The following is a 16,366-nucleotide window of genomic DNA, read 5'->3' on the forward strand; positions in this document are numbered from 1 at the left end:
AATATATCAGGTATCACTACATTCTGATGAATTTAAAATGCAAATTTTAAATGAAATGAATAGTGGAGATGAAAACCGGATGCTTTATCACAATGTAAATCACCTGACAAGTGGGGATGCTGCTGGCAAATCTGCTACACCACAGCCCAAAGTTGATCTTTTTTTTTTTTTTTTGAAATGTTTGATTTTTGTATTTGATTGCATACAGATAGCAATCTTATTTTATAACTCTTGCTACCTAATAAAATCATGGCCAAAGTCCACCACCACCAGCAACTACAAAGTTTGAGTATTGTATTTGGAGAGAAATTTCCTTTGACCAATCACAGGGGAGCTGTTTCACTTGGACAATATACACGGCAATATGTGCAGGAAGTGAGGTTTAGAAGAAAAAAAAAAAATATATATATATATACACACAGTCGAACTTCCCTATAACGAATTCGATAAATTCAGCGAAAAAATTCGTTATAACTGGTTAATAGGTATAGGGAAATTCGTTATAGGGAAATTTTGTTATACAGAGAATATCTTTTTTATTAAAAATTGTTATTTAATTAGAAAATGAATCTACATTTAATTTTAATGTATTTTATTTAAAAACACTTATTTAAATTATGTTTACACAATTTTCGCCGGTAAGTATGACAAATTAAAAAAAATCAAATTTTCGTTTACACAGTACAATTAAAAAAATTGTCTGATTCTCAAAGAAAACCTCACATTTGTTCAGAACATTAAAAACATTATCAGGAACATTTTCACAAAACTGTAGACCTGTACGAACCATTTTAAAAGCGTTAATCATTTCTTCGCAAGTTGGCTTTTCTACGGGTTTTTCTGATGCGTCTTCAGTGTCATCGTTAATTTCTTCGTGATCATGGTTGCATCTAACACTATTCGGCAGTATTTCATCTTCATTTGGATGTTCTGTTGTAGTCAGATCTTGATCTACATAAACATAACTATCCAGTGTTGTTTCATTTTCGATGTTTCGGGACGAGTCTAATAATGTCCAAAAGTTTTTCAGTTGTGAAAGGGGCAATTCATCTTGTTCGTCCAGTTGTTGTTCGAATTCTGTACTCAATGCAAATCCCGCTTTCGAAAAACAATTTTGAATAATGTATTCAGTGACATTGTGTTTGTCCAAACTTTTGCCAGTTCAGAGATGCAATCTTTAAGGTTAATTGTAACCGCCAAGTTTCTATTTTCTGATAACACATTGACAATCTTCATTATTATTCTCTTTCGATAGTGAAATTTAAAATTTTTAATAATGCCTTGGTCCATTGGCTGGAGTTTTGACATTACGTTTTGTGGTAAAAACAACAACTTCACACTTTAAGTTTGGCAGAAATACAGTACTGTCAGAATGTGCCAAACAGTTGTCAGTTACCAACACGATTTTCCTTTTTTCCTTTGTTATACGCCTGTCTAGTTTTAATATCCAGTCTTCAAATATATCACTTGTCATCCATGCTTTTTTATTAAAGGTGTAGCCAACTTCCAAAGATTTTGTGCCTCTAAAACATCTTGGGTTTTTTGATTTTTCAATGACTAAAAGTCTTAATTTTCACTTCCTGTCATATTTGCCCCAACTAGCACAGTGATTCTTTTCTTTTTTTCCCCGCCAAATCATTTATCATCCTTAAAAGCAAGTGTTCTATTCGGTAAACATTTAAAGAATAAACCCATTTCGTCAGCATTAAAAACATCCTTAGGTTCATATTCTTCCAAAATCTTCTTTAAGTTATTGTTCCTCCAACTGTTGCAATCTTCTTCGCTTACATTAACACTTTCTTCATAAATAACCTTCTCCACAATTCTGTGGAGCTTCTTAAATTCATATAGCCACCCAGTGCTCGCATTAAATTCTGTATGTCCAAGGGACTGTGCAAATTTCAGAGCTTGTTGCTTAATTATTGGACCCGATATTGGTATATTCTTTTCACGTATCATTTGCACCCATTTCAGAACAGCTTTATCAACAACTTCGTATATATACAACTTAATTCGCTTATTGTCTGCTCCTCCTTCAATTGCATTTAAAATTGATTCTCGATTTTTTTAAAATCGTAGATAAGCTGCTTGCAGGTATGCCATATTTCTCTGCAACATCTTTTTTCTTAAAACCATGGTCAATATCATGAAGAATCTTTACTTTATCATTAATACTTAAACACTTTCTCTTCGACATTGTTTCTGCAATTGTAAAAATTACTCGACTGCAGCTCTTGCCGATACACACACTGCAAACTTTGTGTGCTGGCCATATAGTGAATTGTTAGTACCGCCTACTCAATGACGTTCACTTGCCAATTCAACAGTATCATCTGACCTTTCCTATCAATCACTTTGAAGAAATATACAACTTTGTGAATTTCTTTTATTCTGCTTTTATTCTTATATACACAAAAGAAAATTTATGGTTTAAGTATGCTGTATGTTACTTTTCAGAAGAAAAAAAAAAAAAAAAAAAAAAAATACAGGAGTATATAGCCTGTGATTAATGACAAATTGTTTTACAAGAACGAAATAAAAAAAAAAAAAAAAAAAAAAAAAAATATCATGAAAACCATCTACCGGAAGTCCAGTTAGATGAGAACGGACATATCGTATAATGACTGACAGGAAGGTCACATGGTACGGTTGAGGTGAGAAGTGAATGTCACTCAGTAGGCGTTACTAAAATCTGACTATGGTAGCATTCTATGCATTGGTCCTTGAGGTTGTCACACATTCTCTCAGATATGCCAGACAAGCTGTTCTTGCTACCTGGGGGTCTAAAACGCTGATGGAACTGATATTCGGGTGACACTCAAGTCAAAGTGGACCCAATTTCGGCGAAGTCCGGACGGTCTATGGCAGCCAAATCCTCTGCTTGCACCTTCACGATGGTGGGACTGTTAGTAATCCTGGGTATAACCTTCATGCACAAGTACATGGTGGGTGACCACCCAGGTGTGAACCAACGTAAGCAGGGGTCGAGGTGTGGCGCCCACACCACATGGAGGAACGCTGCCCCTCTATGTTACCAGGCAGTACTAGGTGGTAGATGACTCTCATCAACCGGTGAAATACCACCACTTTGCTTATTGGAGGCTTGAAGTGGTGGAACCCATGTTTAGTCTCTAGAGCTAAGTTCCGGCCATCTCTTCCATCATGCAGTATGATTGATGATTTTTGAGGTTATGATGAATGTCGTGGCGAGATCCAATATTCCTTACATTTCGAGGGTACAGCTCTAAAACGGTGTTCGCAGGCCGGCCGCTAGTTAGTTAGTACACCGGACTGAACCTATTGGTAACTCTCTAGGAAGCTTCCGGATCAGCTAGTGTATAATCTTGCTACCTCTACTCTGCCAGATAGTGACTGGAGGGAGTCCGAGTAGTGTGTATGCGGGGAGCATTGTCGAGGCCACGTTATGCCAAGGATCTGGGTATATTCTTACCACATGTATGCCATATACAAAAATTTCATTACTTCATACAGCATATCCCACCCACTTTTTCTTACTATTGAATACACCATGAATTGTCAAAATAATAGAGCAAGCTTATCTGCGAAAAGATCTAAACCTCCCAACGACTTCCTAATTCATTTCACAAATATACGTGGTCTCAATTCTAAACTCAACGATGTCCATTTCCACCTGCAGTCTTCCAAACCCCATGTACTTTTTCTGACTGAATCTCAGTTATCAGTTGATTCAACTACTGCTCATCTCAGATGTCCAAATTATTTGCTGTATGATTCCTTTCGCCTCAAAGGTGGTACTTGTGCATATGTCCGTTCTGATATTCCCTGTCAGAGACTTGGCAATTTGGAATCTCCTCTCTTTGATCTTCTCTGGCTTAAAATCTCTCTACCTCATTGTGTAAAATTCATCTGTTGTCTCTACCGTTCTCCCAACTCCACTAATCACTTGGAGCTCTTTGACTTCCTCTCTTTGCAACTTGACTTTCTCCAGTCCAACTTTCCTAACAGTGAGGTAATTTTCCTCGGTGATTTTAACGTTCACAACTCCAGCTGGCTTCCGTTTTCTAGTCACACCGACCCAGCAGGTCGAGATGCTGAGGCTTTTGCAATTACTAATGACCTAGCACAGATTGTTCATTTACCTACTAGAATACCGGACAATCCTAATCATACAGCCAATACGCTTGATCTTTTTCTCACAAACAACCCTTCTAAGTACAAGGTTGAAGTGAGAGGTCCTTTAGGCACTTCAGATCACAACTTGGTGATTGCCTCTTCTCCAATGGAACCTTTATCTCATGGCTATTCCCAACCTCGTATTGTTTGGCATTACAAGAATGCAAAATGGGATGACCTGCGAGACTTCTTTTCTTCTTTTCCTTGGTCTGATTACTGTTTCAAAACTTCTGATGTCAACGTTTGCTCAGATCGTGTCAGTGAAATTATTCTTGCAGGAATGGAATTCTTTATCCCACACTCCACTTTAAAATCTCGTCCTTTATCTAAACCTTGGTTTTCCAATAAATGTGCTAAGGCTGTCCAAGACAAGAACGTTGCATATCGTAATTGGCTTGTTTCTAATTCTTCAGTTTCATTTTATGCCTACACCAAAGCTCGCAACAATTGTAAAGCAGTTATTAATCAGTCCAAACTAGAGTTTGAACAGGCTAAGAGTAGAAAACTTGCTTCTTGCCCTAATGGTAGCCGAGCATTCTGGTCTCTTGCCAAAGCTATTGGCCGCAACTTTTGCCCATCTCTGCTGCCACCTCTGTCCAAACCAGATGGTTCTGTTGTCACTTCAGCCAAGGATAAAACTGACCTGCGAGCATCCCATTTTTCTTTGAGCTCATGTATTAATGATCTTGGTAAAACACCTCCCACCATTCCTAACACGCTCCATTTAATGCCTCCTGTGGTCTTCCGTCAAAAGGATATCAGAAGGATTTTGATGAATCTTGATGCTAAGAAAGCACCGGTCCTGATGGTATTTCTCCACTTGTTCTCAAAACCTGTTCTCCTGAACTTACTCCTATTCTTTGCCGCCTTTTTTCACTTTCTTATTCCAAAGGTGTTTTTCCTTCTGCTTGGAAATTTGCTCATATCCAGCCAGTTCCTAAAAAGGGTGACAAATCCCTCCCATCCAATTATCGTCCCATTGCAATTACTTCTACTCTTTCTAAAGTAATGGAGAAATCAATTAACCGGCAACTCTTAAACTACCTAGAAATCTTCCGTCTGATCAACGATCGCCAGTATGGATTCCGTCAGTGTCGATCCACTGGTGATATTCTGGCTTATGTTACCCATTTATGGACTAATTCAATGGAAAGGTTCGGTGAATCACAAGTAGTTGACATGTCAAAGGCTTTTGATCGTGTTTGGCATAAAGGTCTTCTAAACAAGCTTCCATCTTATGGTTTGCCAACTGTTTTTAGTAATTAGTTATCCAGTTTTCTCTCTGATCGCTCACTGAGGGTGATGGTAGATGGCTCTCTGTCTTCTAACTTCTCCAGTAATGCCGGTGTCCCCCAAGGTTCAGTTCTTTCCCCCACTCTTTCCCTCTTGTATATCAATGACCTTCTTCCATTGACTGGAAATCCTATCCATAGTTTTGCCGATGATAGCACATTGCATTCAACTTTCCATTTTGAGAAACCTTGTCCAGCTCAATCAGCTTCAAGTTCTCGAATATCTGCTGCCAATTCCTTAAATGCCGATCTTCAGTTAATTCTTCAGTGGGGCAAAGACAACTTAGTTGATTTCAACCCTTCTAAAACTCAATCTTGTCTTATATCTCGCAAAAAGGATTCTTCTGCTCCTATGCTTATCTTTAGTAACACTCCGATTTCTAGGCAAAATGATATATCTCTTTTGGGGATTACCCTGACTTCTAATCTCTCTTGGCACAAGCACATTACAAATATTGCTTCCTCTGCATCTGAAAAACTTGGTTTTCTCTTTCGCTCTCGCGTTACTTTTCTTCCAAACAGCTGCTCACTCTGTATGAATCGCAAATCCGCCCTGCCATGGAATATTGTTCCCACATCTGAGGTGGTGCCCCCAAAACCTCTCTCAGGCTTCTTGATTACATTCAGAAGAGGGCAGTTAGGTTAATTAATGATTCATCTCTAACAGAGTCTCTCCACTCGCTTTCTCATAGATGCACTGTTTCTGCTGCATGCTTCTTCTACAGATACTTCCATGGGCACTCTTCTTCTGAATTGGCTTCTATAATTCCCGCTCTCTCTTTCAAAACAGTCCGAACACGTGCCGCCACCAGCCAACATCCATTTACTGTCCAACTTGAAACCCACAGAACCAACTTTTCATCTTCCTCATTTATTCATTCAACTGCCGTTTTCTGGAACAACCTTCCTTCATACGTATTTCCTGAAAATTACAATCTACAGAAGTTCAAGTCCAATATCAACAAATATCTTCTTTCGTCTTCTCAACCTCCAACCCAAGCACAGTACTAAGTACTATAGGTTATAATACCTCTCGTGTTTGGGGTTCTCATATAAAAAAAAAAAAAAAAAAAAAAAAAAACACTAAAGGTTTACCGCAGTGAATTTCGTTTTCCCCTGAGCCAACATCAATTTACGAATCTACCCTATTTATTTTGAAGTTTATGACCACTTTTAAGAAACCCCTTTGGTTTTATAACTGTAACAAAAATGAAACAAAGACTGCCCTATAGGCATCAATGGCCACAAGTATTCACTAAAAGTGATGATTAATTCCAGATGCTAATGCGCAATTTGGAGGGAAGGGGCCATATATTTGAGTGGCTGTTTAGCAGTAAATGCTCGAAAACGTTCAAAAATGATTTTACTAATTTTTTTAAAAATTCGTTATAGAGAGACTAACACTTCGCTATATGGGGTTAATTTTACATGTAATTTTGTTTCAAGGTGGAATGTTTTGCGAAAAAATTTGTTAAATAGAAGTTCGTAATAAAGAAGTTCCACTGTATCTGCAGTATTTGCTAAACCTTGAACAATACTTTTCAGAAGTCTAAAATACTATGCCGATGGTACAGAATGTGAAAGGTGAGGCTATCAAAAGGGTTCTATGTGCACTTCTGCTTAAAAAGCTAAAGGAATTTCATAATCGTGGTATTGAAATGCTTGTAGGAAAGTAGCAGAAAGTGAGACTACAAAATAAAAATAAAATATATACTTGCTTAAAATTTGATTCAATACAGACAGGGTTTTATTTTCAAAAGGCAGAAAATATATGACATTAGCTCTGTACCATTGGAATAGTGTTGTAGACTCCTGAAAAGATGGTATTGTTTGAAAGTACTGCAGATGAATATTTTTTTTTTACAAGCTCTTCACCTTTTTTTTTTTTTTTTTGATGATATCAAAAAAATTCCTTGAAAAATTTTACATGATTTTATCTTTTAAATTATAAGGAAATAGCTGTAGCTAATTATTAGATATGGAAATTCTACAAATACTGAACTTACCACTAAAGCAGTCAATTCTTGATGCAATGGAACATTTGTTTGCCAAATATCTAGATATTCTGCCCTTATTTCTAGCACCTGCACGTCCAATAAATGTAGAGTGAAATATCAAGCCATATTTTGGAGTATTTCCACGAGTTTTTAAGGCTCTGAAAAGATACATTATTTCAAAATGGAAATGCAATGTCTATAAAATAGCATTGGTCAACAACCTTATGATTCACAAATTAACGGTTGGTCTGCTATCCCAGTATATATAGCATATCTCCTAATTAATTGCAAGAAAAAAATATAAATAAATAAAATAAAATAAAAATAATGGGTACAAAAAAAAAAAAAACATTAAAAAAAAAAAATAATAAATAAAAAAATATCATCGCTTTTTACCGACAATCTAGATGACTTCAATTGGGGCCAACCACCCAGAATGAAGGCAAAAAACGACAAGAGGTTCTGTGTTTCTGTGATGATCAGTATATGCTAAGTAATTTAAATCTAAACCAAATATAAATCGAATGATGAGATAAAAGTTAAGAAATATAAGTAAAATATAAATGTAAGCATATATTAATCATTGTTGACCCGACAGAGAACGTAATTTAATGATTAAAATAAGATTAAAGATAATACATACTACATATTGACCATTACATTACGACTATTACATTATATCTAGGACATAATGTAATAGTCGTCAAAATAATGTGGTGCCCCCTATGTGATGGATACGGTAAAAATAAATAAATAATTAAATTAACGCAAAGAGAAACATGCAGATAGTAAGAAGAAAACCTAAAGGAGTGGGAATAATAGAAACTGAACTCCACAAAGGCGAAAAATAGTGGTATAGATAAGAAATAGTTTCTCCTACGTCCTCGGATTGCCCTAGTTTATATATATATATATACACAGGGTGATTCACTACCAGTGCGACAAACTTGCAGGAGGTGTAGGCGGCACAAAGACGAATCGGAATCACATAGCATTGCAGGGTCCGAAATGCCTTTGTTGTGCGGGAGGTCACGCGAACAAAGCAAAGAAAAAGAACAGAAACAGCAACTTGTTAGTGTAACAGAAATCATTTTAATGACAAGTTTTACATTGGCAAAAAGCCATGCTACAAAAGGTGTTCAAAAGTTCGACCAGAAGCAGTCACACAGGCTTCACAGCGCCGCCGCATGGAATCCCTAACGTTCTGGAAGGTTCATGGCGTGTCTCGAATCTCCCAGGCAGCTACACAGATGCGAGCGACGAGGTCTTCAACTGAATCAACGGGGGTCTCATACCCCAATGTCTTCATTTGACGCCAGCAGAAGAAGTCCAGGCATGATAGGTCTGGCGATCTAGCAGACCAATGAACCGGACCACAACGACCTATCCAATGCTGTCCAAATGTAACATTTAGGTTGGCGGACGTCATTGGTGTAATGTGGGGGAGCCCCATCATGCTGGAACCATATTGAGCGGCACAACGACCGAGGAACATGTGCTTCTTCAGTAAGTTCGGGCATACTTCAATAAGTATGCCCTACCATCCAGACGAGGGGACAGAAGGTACGGTCCAATGAGGTGGTCTCCAACAATGCCAACACAAACATTGACAGAGAAACGGCGTTGAGTTGCACTTGTTCGCGTACCATGGGGGTTCTCCAAAGCCCACAAATGGGCGTTATGTTGATTGAAGGTTCCCTTTCTTGTGAAACTTGCCTCATCCGTGAAAAATATGGATGCAGCAAATGCACTGTCTGCCGCATTCTGTTGAAGAAACCAAGTAGCAAAAGTCCTCCAGAGTGGATAATCCGAAGGCTACAATGATTGGATGCACTGCAGATGGTATGAACTCATTTGGTTTGTTGACAGTATCCTCCATACAGTGGATTGGGAAATACCCAATCGTTAGCCTATCGCTCGAGTACTCTTACTCGGATTGCCTTCTGCAAGACATATGACACTCTCCTCATTGTCTGGCATCCTTGTCGTTCGCTCTCGATTCATGGTACCTCTCGTGAAACAACCAGTCTCATGTAACCTTCTGTGCACACGTACAAAAATCGTATGATCAGGAGCACGCCTGTGCGGAAAACGTTCCTGGTACAAGCACAGAGCAGCGCGCCCATTACAGTCCGCAGCTCCATTTGCGAGGTGCATGTCGGCCAGTTCAACGTTTGAATACTTGTCCATCCTACTGCCTCGGGAACCGGTTCGCAAATGCCGACTTCCAGCGGGATCGCTGTTCACGCGACCTCCTGTTCAACATCCTCTACCGCATGACCAAGGCATTTCGGACCCTGCAATGCTATATGATTCCGATTCGTCTTTGTGCCCCCTACACAACCTGCAAGTTTGTTGCACTGGTAGTGAATCACCCTGTATACAGCCAGGCCTCGCATAACATGAGTTCAATTAGCGCATTTTTCAGTTACCGCTATTTGAAAAAATTATACCACTTTTGACTTAACACGATGCAAATTTCCAGTTAACACGATCTTTTTTTTAATATGTGATAATTAAAAAAGATTTGAATGCCACGTTAAGCTTACCGCGCATCAGACGGGCAAATAAACAAACGTTTGCCCGCTGCCCGCCTCAACGTGTTCCATCAACCAGAGTAGTAAGATACGCTGTGCCATCAACCATCGGAAGAAGACATGTTACTTGTTTGTCTCCTGCTAATAAAGTCAATGCAGACTTGCATTTAAAAATTCTAATTTTTAAATGAGCCAGATGAAAACGTTACTGCGAAAGAGATAACGGTAAAAGAACTGTTGTTTGTTTGTTATTTGGTTTTTAGGAGCATTAGCAACTAAGGCCATATTGCTCCGGGATATGCGGTGGTCATTCTCTGACCTTTACGCATCCTCCGTATTTGGTGGTGACGGACTCGAACCCCGGTCTAATCAAGAAGCGTGTGCTATGCACCGATGCTCCTTCCCACCTGGCTACGGAGGCACCGGTAAAAGAACTAGATGAAATCTTTCGTATCGCAGAGAACCTCAGAAAAAGGTTTGAGGTTCTCTGCGATATTTATTTTGCCAGGGCCCAGAGAAGATTGTTGTCGGCTACCAGAAATCGATTGATGAAAGGAGAAAGTCAATACTGTTCAAACGACTCTGTTCAAATATTTCCGTAACAAATTGTTTCATCGTTGTGTATTTTATGTCAGAGGTTCCCAAACTTTGTCGGTTCATCGCACACTTAGAGTCTCAGTAATTTTTTCACGGTGCACCTAGACCAAAAGAAATACCTAACAGTTCCATTTATAAGGGTAGTTAAGTCCAAATAAGAAATGTTGAAACTGTTAACTGCCTCGAGCTAGTAGGTCGCGCGGTGTCCGACAGATGTCGAGTATCGCTGTGCTTCCTCTAAAATTTAAAATATTATGTGGTGCACAGTTTGGGAACCGCTGTTTTATGCAATAAACATTTAATTCCATAATTATTTTCATTATCTTTTATATAGTATACAGTTAAAAAGTTATTTTAAAGGTATTTTTAAAATTCTTTATGGACATTCCTGAAGGTCAAGGACCAATTATAATTTTTCCTATTATATTCGATTAATGTGTTTCCGTTTTGCACGATGTGCTCATGGGACGAATTAAACGCATTAATTGAGGACAACCTGTATATAGAAAAATAGTAGACCAGAAATTATTTTAAAATGTCAGTTCATATCGTGGAAAATGTTAATTACTTCAAATTCTCGGCTGATGAGTGCCAAGGTTATGGCTTGTACTGATGAAAGTAACGATGTTTCATAGCAAAAACAAAGTATAATATATCTATAAAGTACAGTATTAAAAATATACTGAAGCAATAAAGATGATGCTGAGCATTATCAGTGTGAACAGCAGGTTAATTATAACCCATGTTTTAATGTTTGTATCCCATGCAATTCTTGTCATCGCCCTCGGTTGGTAGAACTCAATAGTGCACCAATCCACGTAATCTCTCATAATTATGGATAAAGTTTGCTTACTTCTTTTGCGGCCTCTTAATATAACTGGATAGAGATCCCAACCACCCCAGATGCATTTTTTCCATTTAGCTACAACAATCTCTTCCACTTTCTTCTCAATTATCACATCATACCAACCCTGTTAGAATTTGATAAACTACTGGCATCCTGATCTGTAAAAATTCCTTATGCGAATGGAGATGAAAAATACTTATTCAGTTTGTCAGAAAGCTGAGCAGGATTACGAACAGTTAAACCATTCATATTTAGTGGACATATATACTTCATCCCCTTCTTTCTAGTGTTTACATAAGTAAAGCAGTATTTATTGCTTTTCTTTGCATTCTGTGATAGAAACTTCTTGTAATCTGCCTTAGCTTGCCTAACCTCCACTCTGACATGATTATAGACTTAGATTACTAATGTAGGCTTCTGTATCCCCTTTCATTTGCATCCTATGCATTTTTCTTCTCTGCCACAAGTCTCATCAGTTCACCTGACATCCAGTTAGGTCTAAGATCTGAACAGCATCTCTTGGTTGCTTTAAAGAGCCTAATAGCTTCTACAATTACCTACTTGAATGCTTTCCATTTAGAATTTGCTATTGGCAAAAGCAATTTTTTAAGAAAAATAAAGATAAATTTAACAGATCCCAAAAACCAACCCAATATGAAGTAGACTTCACAGCAGGTAAAGGAGAGTGTGAGTGTGAAACAGCGGAGTAACTGAGACACACCGATGAGCCGAAACATTATAACCACCTTGTTGTTGTTGTTATTTGGTTTTTATGAGCATTAGCAACCGCGGCCGGGGATACGCAGTGGTCATTCCTGACCCTTTCGCACCCTCCTTATTGGGTGGTCACGGGCTCGAACCATGGTCTAATCAAGAAGCGTGTGCTACACACTTCTGCTCCGGCCCACCCAGCTACGGAGGTGCCTTTATGACCTCCTACCTAATATGATGTTGGTCCTCCACGTGCAGCCAAAACAGCTTGTACCCGGCAAGCCATGGATGCTACAAGATTTCTAAATAGGTCTTATGGTATCTGGTACCAACACAACCCAAGCACGGTACTAAGTACTATAGGTTCTAATACCTCTCGTGTTTGGGCATCACATAAAAAAAAAAAAAAAAAAAAAAACCAGAGGCTTGATGGAATTGATGTCTGATCACTTCCCCAGGTAAACAACGCACATATACCCGGCCATCCACATGGTGCAACAGGAAATGTAATTCATCAGACCAGACGACCTTCTTCCAATCACTCAAAGTCAAGTTTCGATACCTGCGTGTTCATTGTAGGCGCTGTCGCCGGTGCCTACAATGAGCTGTGTATAACTGTGGTTAGCACATGGGCACTCTGAGTGGACTACAGTTACGCAGCCCCATTTTCAGCAAGGTTCCATGTACTGTGTGTTGTGACACATTACTCCTGTCACCAGCATTCCAATTACTGGCAAGTTGCACCACAGTTCGGCTTCTGTTACCACGTACCATTCCAGAGAGCATTCGCTCACCTCGAGCATCGATGAGCTGTGGTCGTCCAACACCTCACCGGCGGTTTGTGGGTTTCCCTCCTCGGACCACTTTCAGTAGGCTGGCCATCAGAACCCCACCAGCTATGCCGTTTTGGATATGCTCTAACCCAGTCGTCTGGCTATTACAATTTGGGCTTTGTCAAGCTCGCTTTAGTCCACAGCCTTTCCCATCTGAAGAACAAGATGTAACAGTGATTAACGGAGCTCATTATCAGGTGTTTTTTATACCATGTCCCGATAAGTGCCGTAGCTCGCCTGTAGTTACTTCGATTTGCATAATGACTCACTGGTCATAATGTTTTGGCTCATCGGTGTATATTCCTCAGAATCCCAAGAAAATTAACTACATGTGCAAGTCATAAACTCGATCTGCCACAACCAACTATTTGGAAAGTTGCTTTTGAAAGGTTTGCAACTGAAGTTTTACTGCTATCAGGTGGCGCAAGCAATTGTAAATAAATAAAAAAATGACATGCTTAAGTATACTCAAGCATGTAATGGGCACCATCAATTTTTTTTTTCTTTACCTCCAACACAGTATACAGTCTGTCCTCGTATAGCACGATAGTTGCGTTCCTAGAAATTCTCGTGCAATGCAAAATCGTGCAATATAAACAACAGGCCCTATGGGAAAAGTAGGGTTAGGTGCCGACCACCCAAGATTGAACACACATTTGGAACCAAAACATTACCAAACACAATAAATAATCGGGTAATTTTAATCGTTATAAAATACTTACGTTTATTATAACGATTAAAATACGTAATAAAAATAATATTATATTATAATAAAGTATTTTTAGTATTTTTTAATACTAAAAAAGTATTTTTACGAATAAAATACTTACGTATTTTATAATACGTAAGTATAAATTATAATACATAAGTCGTAATAAAATATTGCTAATGCTTTTGCTTCTATCGTAAGCAAACTTGTTTTTTGTTTGATTTTCTATCCAAAGAGATGACAGCCGTTCCATCTCTTCCAATTCTTTGTGTCTTAATCTAATGGATTTTAATTACACTTTGAGTTGTTCCCGCTATGAAAGTTGTTTTTATTTTATCTGCATTCTTTGTAATTCTCGGCGTTGCCTCATTTAGGTCTGTAGCACGTGCAATATCACATGGTCTTTCATTTCGCTCAAAGCATTTCACAATTTCATATTTTTTCTCTATCGACAGAAGCGGAATGGCCATAAGCCTTGCGGGGGAAACCACGGTGGGCCGGAGGCCGGTGTGATTTTGGCCATAAACCGTAGTATGAGGCCACTATAAATTTTCCCGGGTAAGAATTTTTGACCCAGTCCTCCTCTGTTTATCGATATTGCTTTTTTTTTTTCTCTCTGAATCTGCAGTGTCTTCGCCAGGACGCTTCCTTTTCACACCTTTTAAGTATTTTACTCATTTTTAGGGAATAAAGCACAATTACAAAACGAGGAGGCACGCTTGATACACATAAACAAAGCTGCGCGCGTGTAGCAACTGAATAAACAACACCGTAAAGGCCGAGATACACTATTAATTAACACCTTGCATTTTACTAAAGCACATTTTTGGAGGTTACTACCATAAAACAATAAAAACAATTTCCAGTTGCGTTTCTGCTAGTGGAACTTGTTATAAACTGGTAGTAAACTCGATCTAATTGCATTTGCGATTATACCGACAGCTGGAATTGTGTTGGTTTTTACGTTATTATGGTGAAATGTGTTTCCCCTTCACTGATATAAAACACATAAATACATTTTCAGAATCTTCTTCATTCCTATCGTGTTGCGTTCAGTTGGGGTGATTCCGCGTTCGACTGCCATTTCTTGTAAACACAAAGGCGAATCGTGTATAAGCGAATTCGGTTCGTGTTATATAAGACAACGTTCCCCTATTTATAAATCGTGTATGATTGAATTCGTGTAATGCAAACACGTGTTATACGAGGACCGACTGTACTACGTTTATGACAGCCTAAAATTCAATATATTCTGAGCTTTGAGTTCAGAAGGTTTACACGTCTGTCTTTTTCATGAAAATATGATTACCAGATTTTGTTTTACTTAAAGCACAAATCGGGTGCTCCACTTCTTTATTATTGGGAAGTGACAGCACGCCTGGATCGGCATTTTCAAGGAAGATGAGTTGGTCATTCTAGTCCCATTCATTGGCCTCCACAATCCCAAGACTTGATGCCAGATGACATCTATCAACCACCATTACCAAAGAATGTGATTGAATGGAAGGCAAAAATCACTGCTGCTGCTGTAACGAAAGTGACCCTTACACACTGCATAAAGTGTGGAAGGAGCTCAATTTTCGGTAGGACATTTGTTGAATAATTGATGAAAATCTGTTACTGAAAATCTGTACCTGGAGCACATTAAAGCTTCATTAATTTGCTGTATGTTGCTGTTGTCCTCAGTTTCTAAAATTACAGTGCTTACAAATTTTTGAAGTTGTTCATTTACTTTGCAATTACCCCTGTACAGACATGCAAATTAGTGCATTGCATCAAGTAGTCTGCAATGCACTAACTTGCAGTAAGTCAACAGAAGTTTATTACGTGGCATTGTATATTTATATCTCATATTGTAAATGCTTCCACAATGAGTTGCCTGTTTGTTATATTTCAAATTAAGTAACATTTCTCCAATAGAGGAGACTACTGTTATTACTTATTCTCAGTGGTGATAAGAGAGTGGTATCCAGCGAGTGGTATCCAGTAGTATATCAGCGAGTGGTATCCAGTGGTATAAGGACTGACAACCTAGATGCGAAATTAATTGCACAATATGAGAAATGCCAAATGGAGTACAGTAGTTTAAAACTCTATAAAAATTTAGGGCTAAAAGCTTCAGCCTACGGAAAACTTAAATCAAAATCCTCTAATGGTAAAAGAGAGGGGAAGCAACATCTTAAGATCAGTGAGGTTTGTCTGAGGAATGTTATTTCCAAGATGCAAATATTGGGGAGGAACCTTACTGTAGTATTACTGCCTGTATGCTGGAAAGTCAGTGTAACAGAATAACTATGCTTTTTGTTGTCAGTTTAACAGATATCACATTTTGCTCACTAAGTTCCTCAGTTAGCTTTTTCAGACAGTGAGCTCATAATGCCTTTGGAGGTGTTCAGTGTTATGAGGTGCATAATTGATACTGGTATACAGTGGAGCATTGTTTTAATATATTTTTTCAAACATAATTTTAATATAACATAAATTAACATAATTTTAACATCTTCCCTGACTTTTTGGTTTGGCCAATTCAATCAGAAGGCCTCTGGATTGAATTAACCATTTTCAGTGATCCAACAACAGATTCTAGACACTTATGTATTAAAAAGGTGATACATAGCTTGCGGATAAAAAGTGCACTACAAGAAAACATAGCGTATCTCAATTCTCCATCCATCCTTGGTCTCTTTG

At 38.3% G+C, this 16,366-nt stretch overlaps 1 protein-coding gene across 1 annotated transcript in view; it reads right to left on the reverse strand.

Moving 5' to 3' along the window:
- Positions 1-16,366, reverse strand: part of Nop56 (Nop56 ribonucleoprotein) — a 106,631-nt gene that overhangs the window by 19,743 nt on the left and 70,522 nt on the right. The window contains exon 8 of the mRNA XM_090374194.1: positions 7,454-7,602. Within this exon, the coding sequence (XP_090230320.1) occupies positions 7,454-7,602 (149 nt within the window). The remainder of the gene's footprint in view (positions 1-7,453; positions 7,603-16,366) is intronic.

This window comes from Mastigoproctus giganteus, chromosome 5, assembly GCF_048544385.1.
Source record: "Mastigoproctus giganteus isolate SK-2022 chromosome 5, ASM4854438v1, whole genome shotgun sequence".
Lineage (NCBI taxonomy): Eukaryota > Metazoa > Arthropoda > Arachnida > Uropygi > Thelyphonidae > Mastigoproctus > Mastigoproctus giganteus.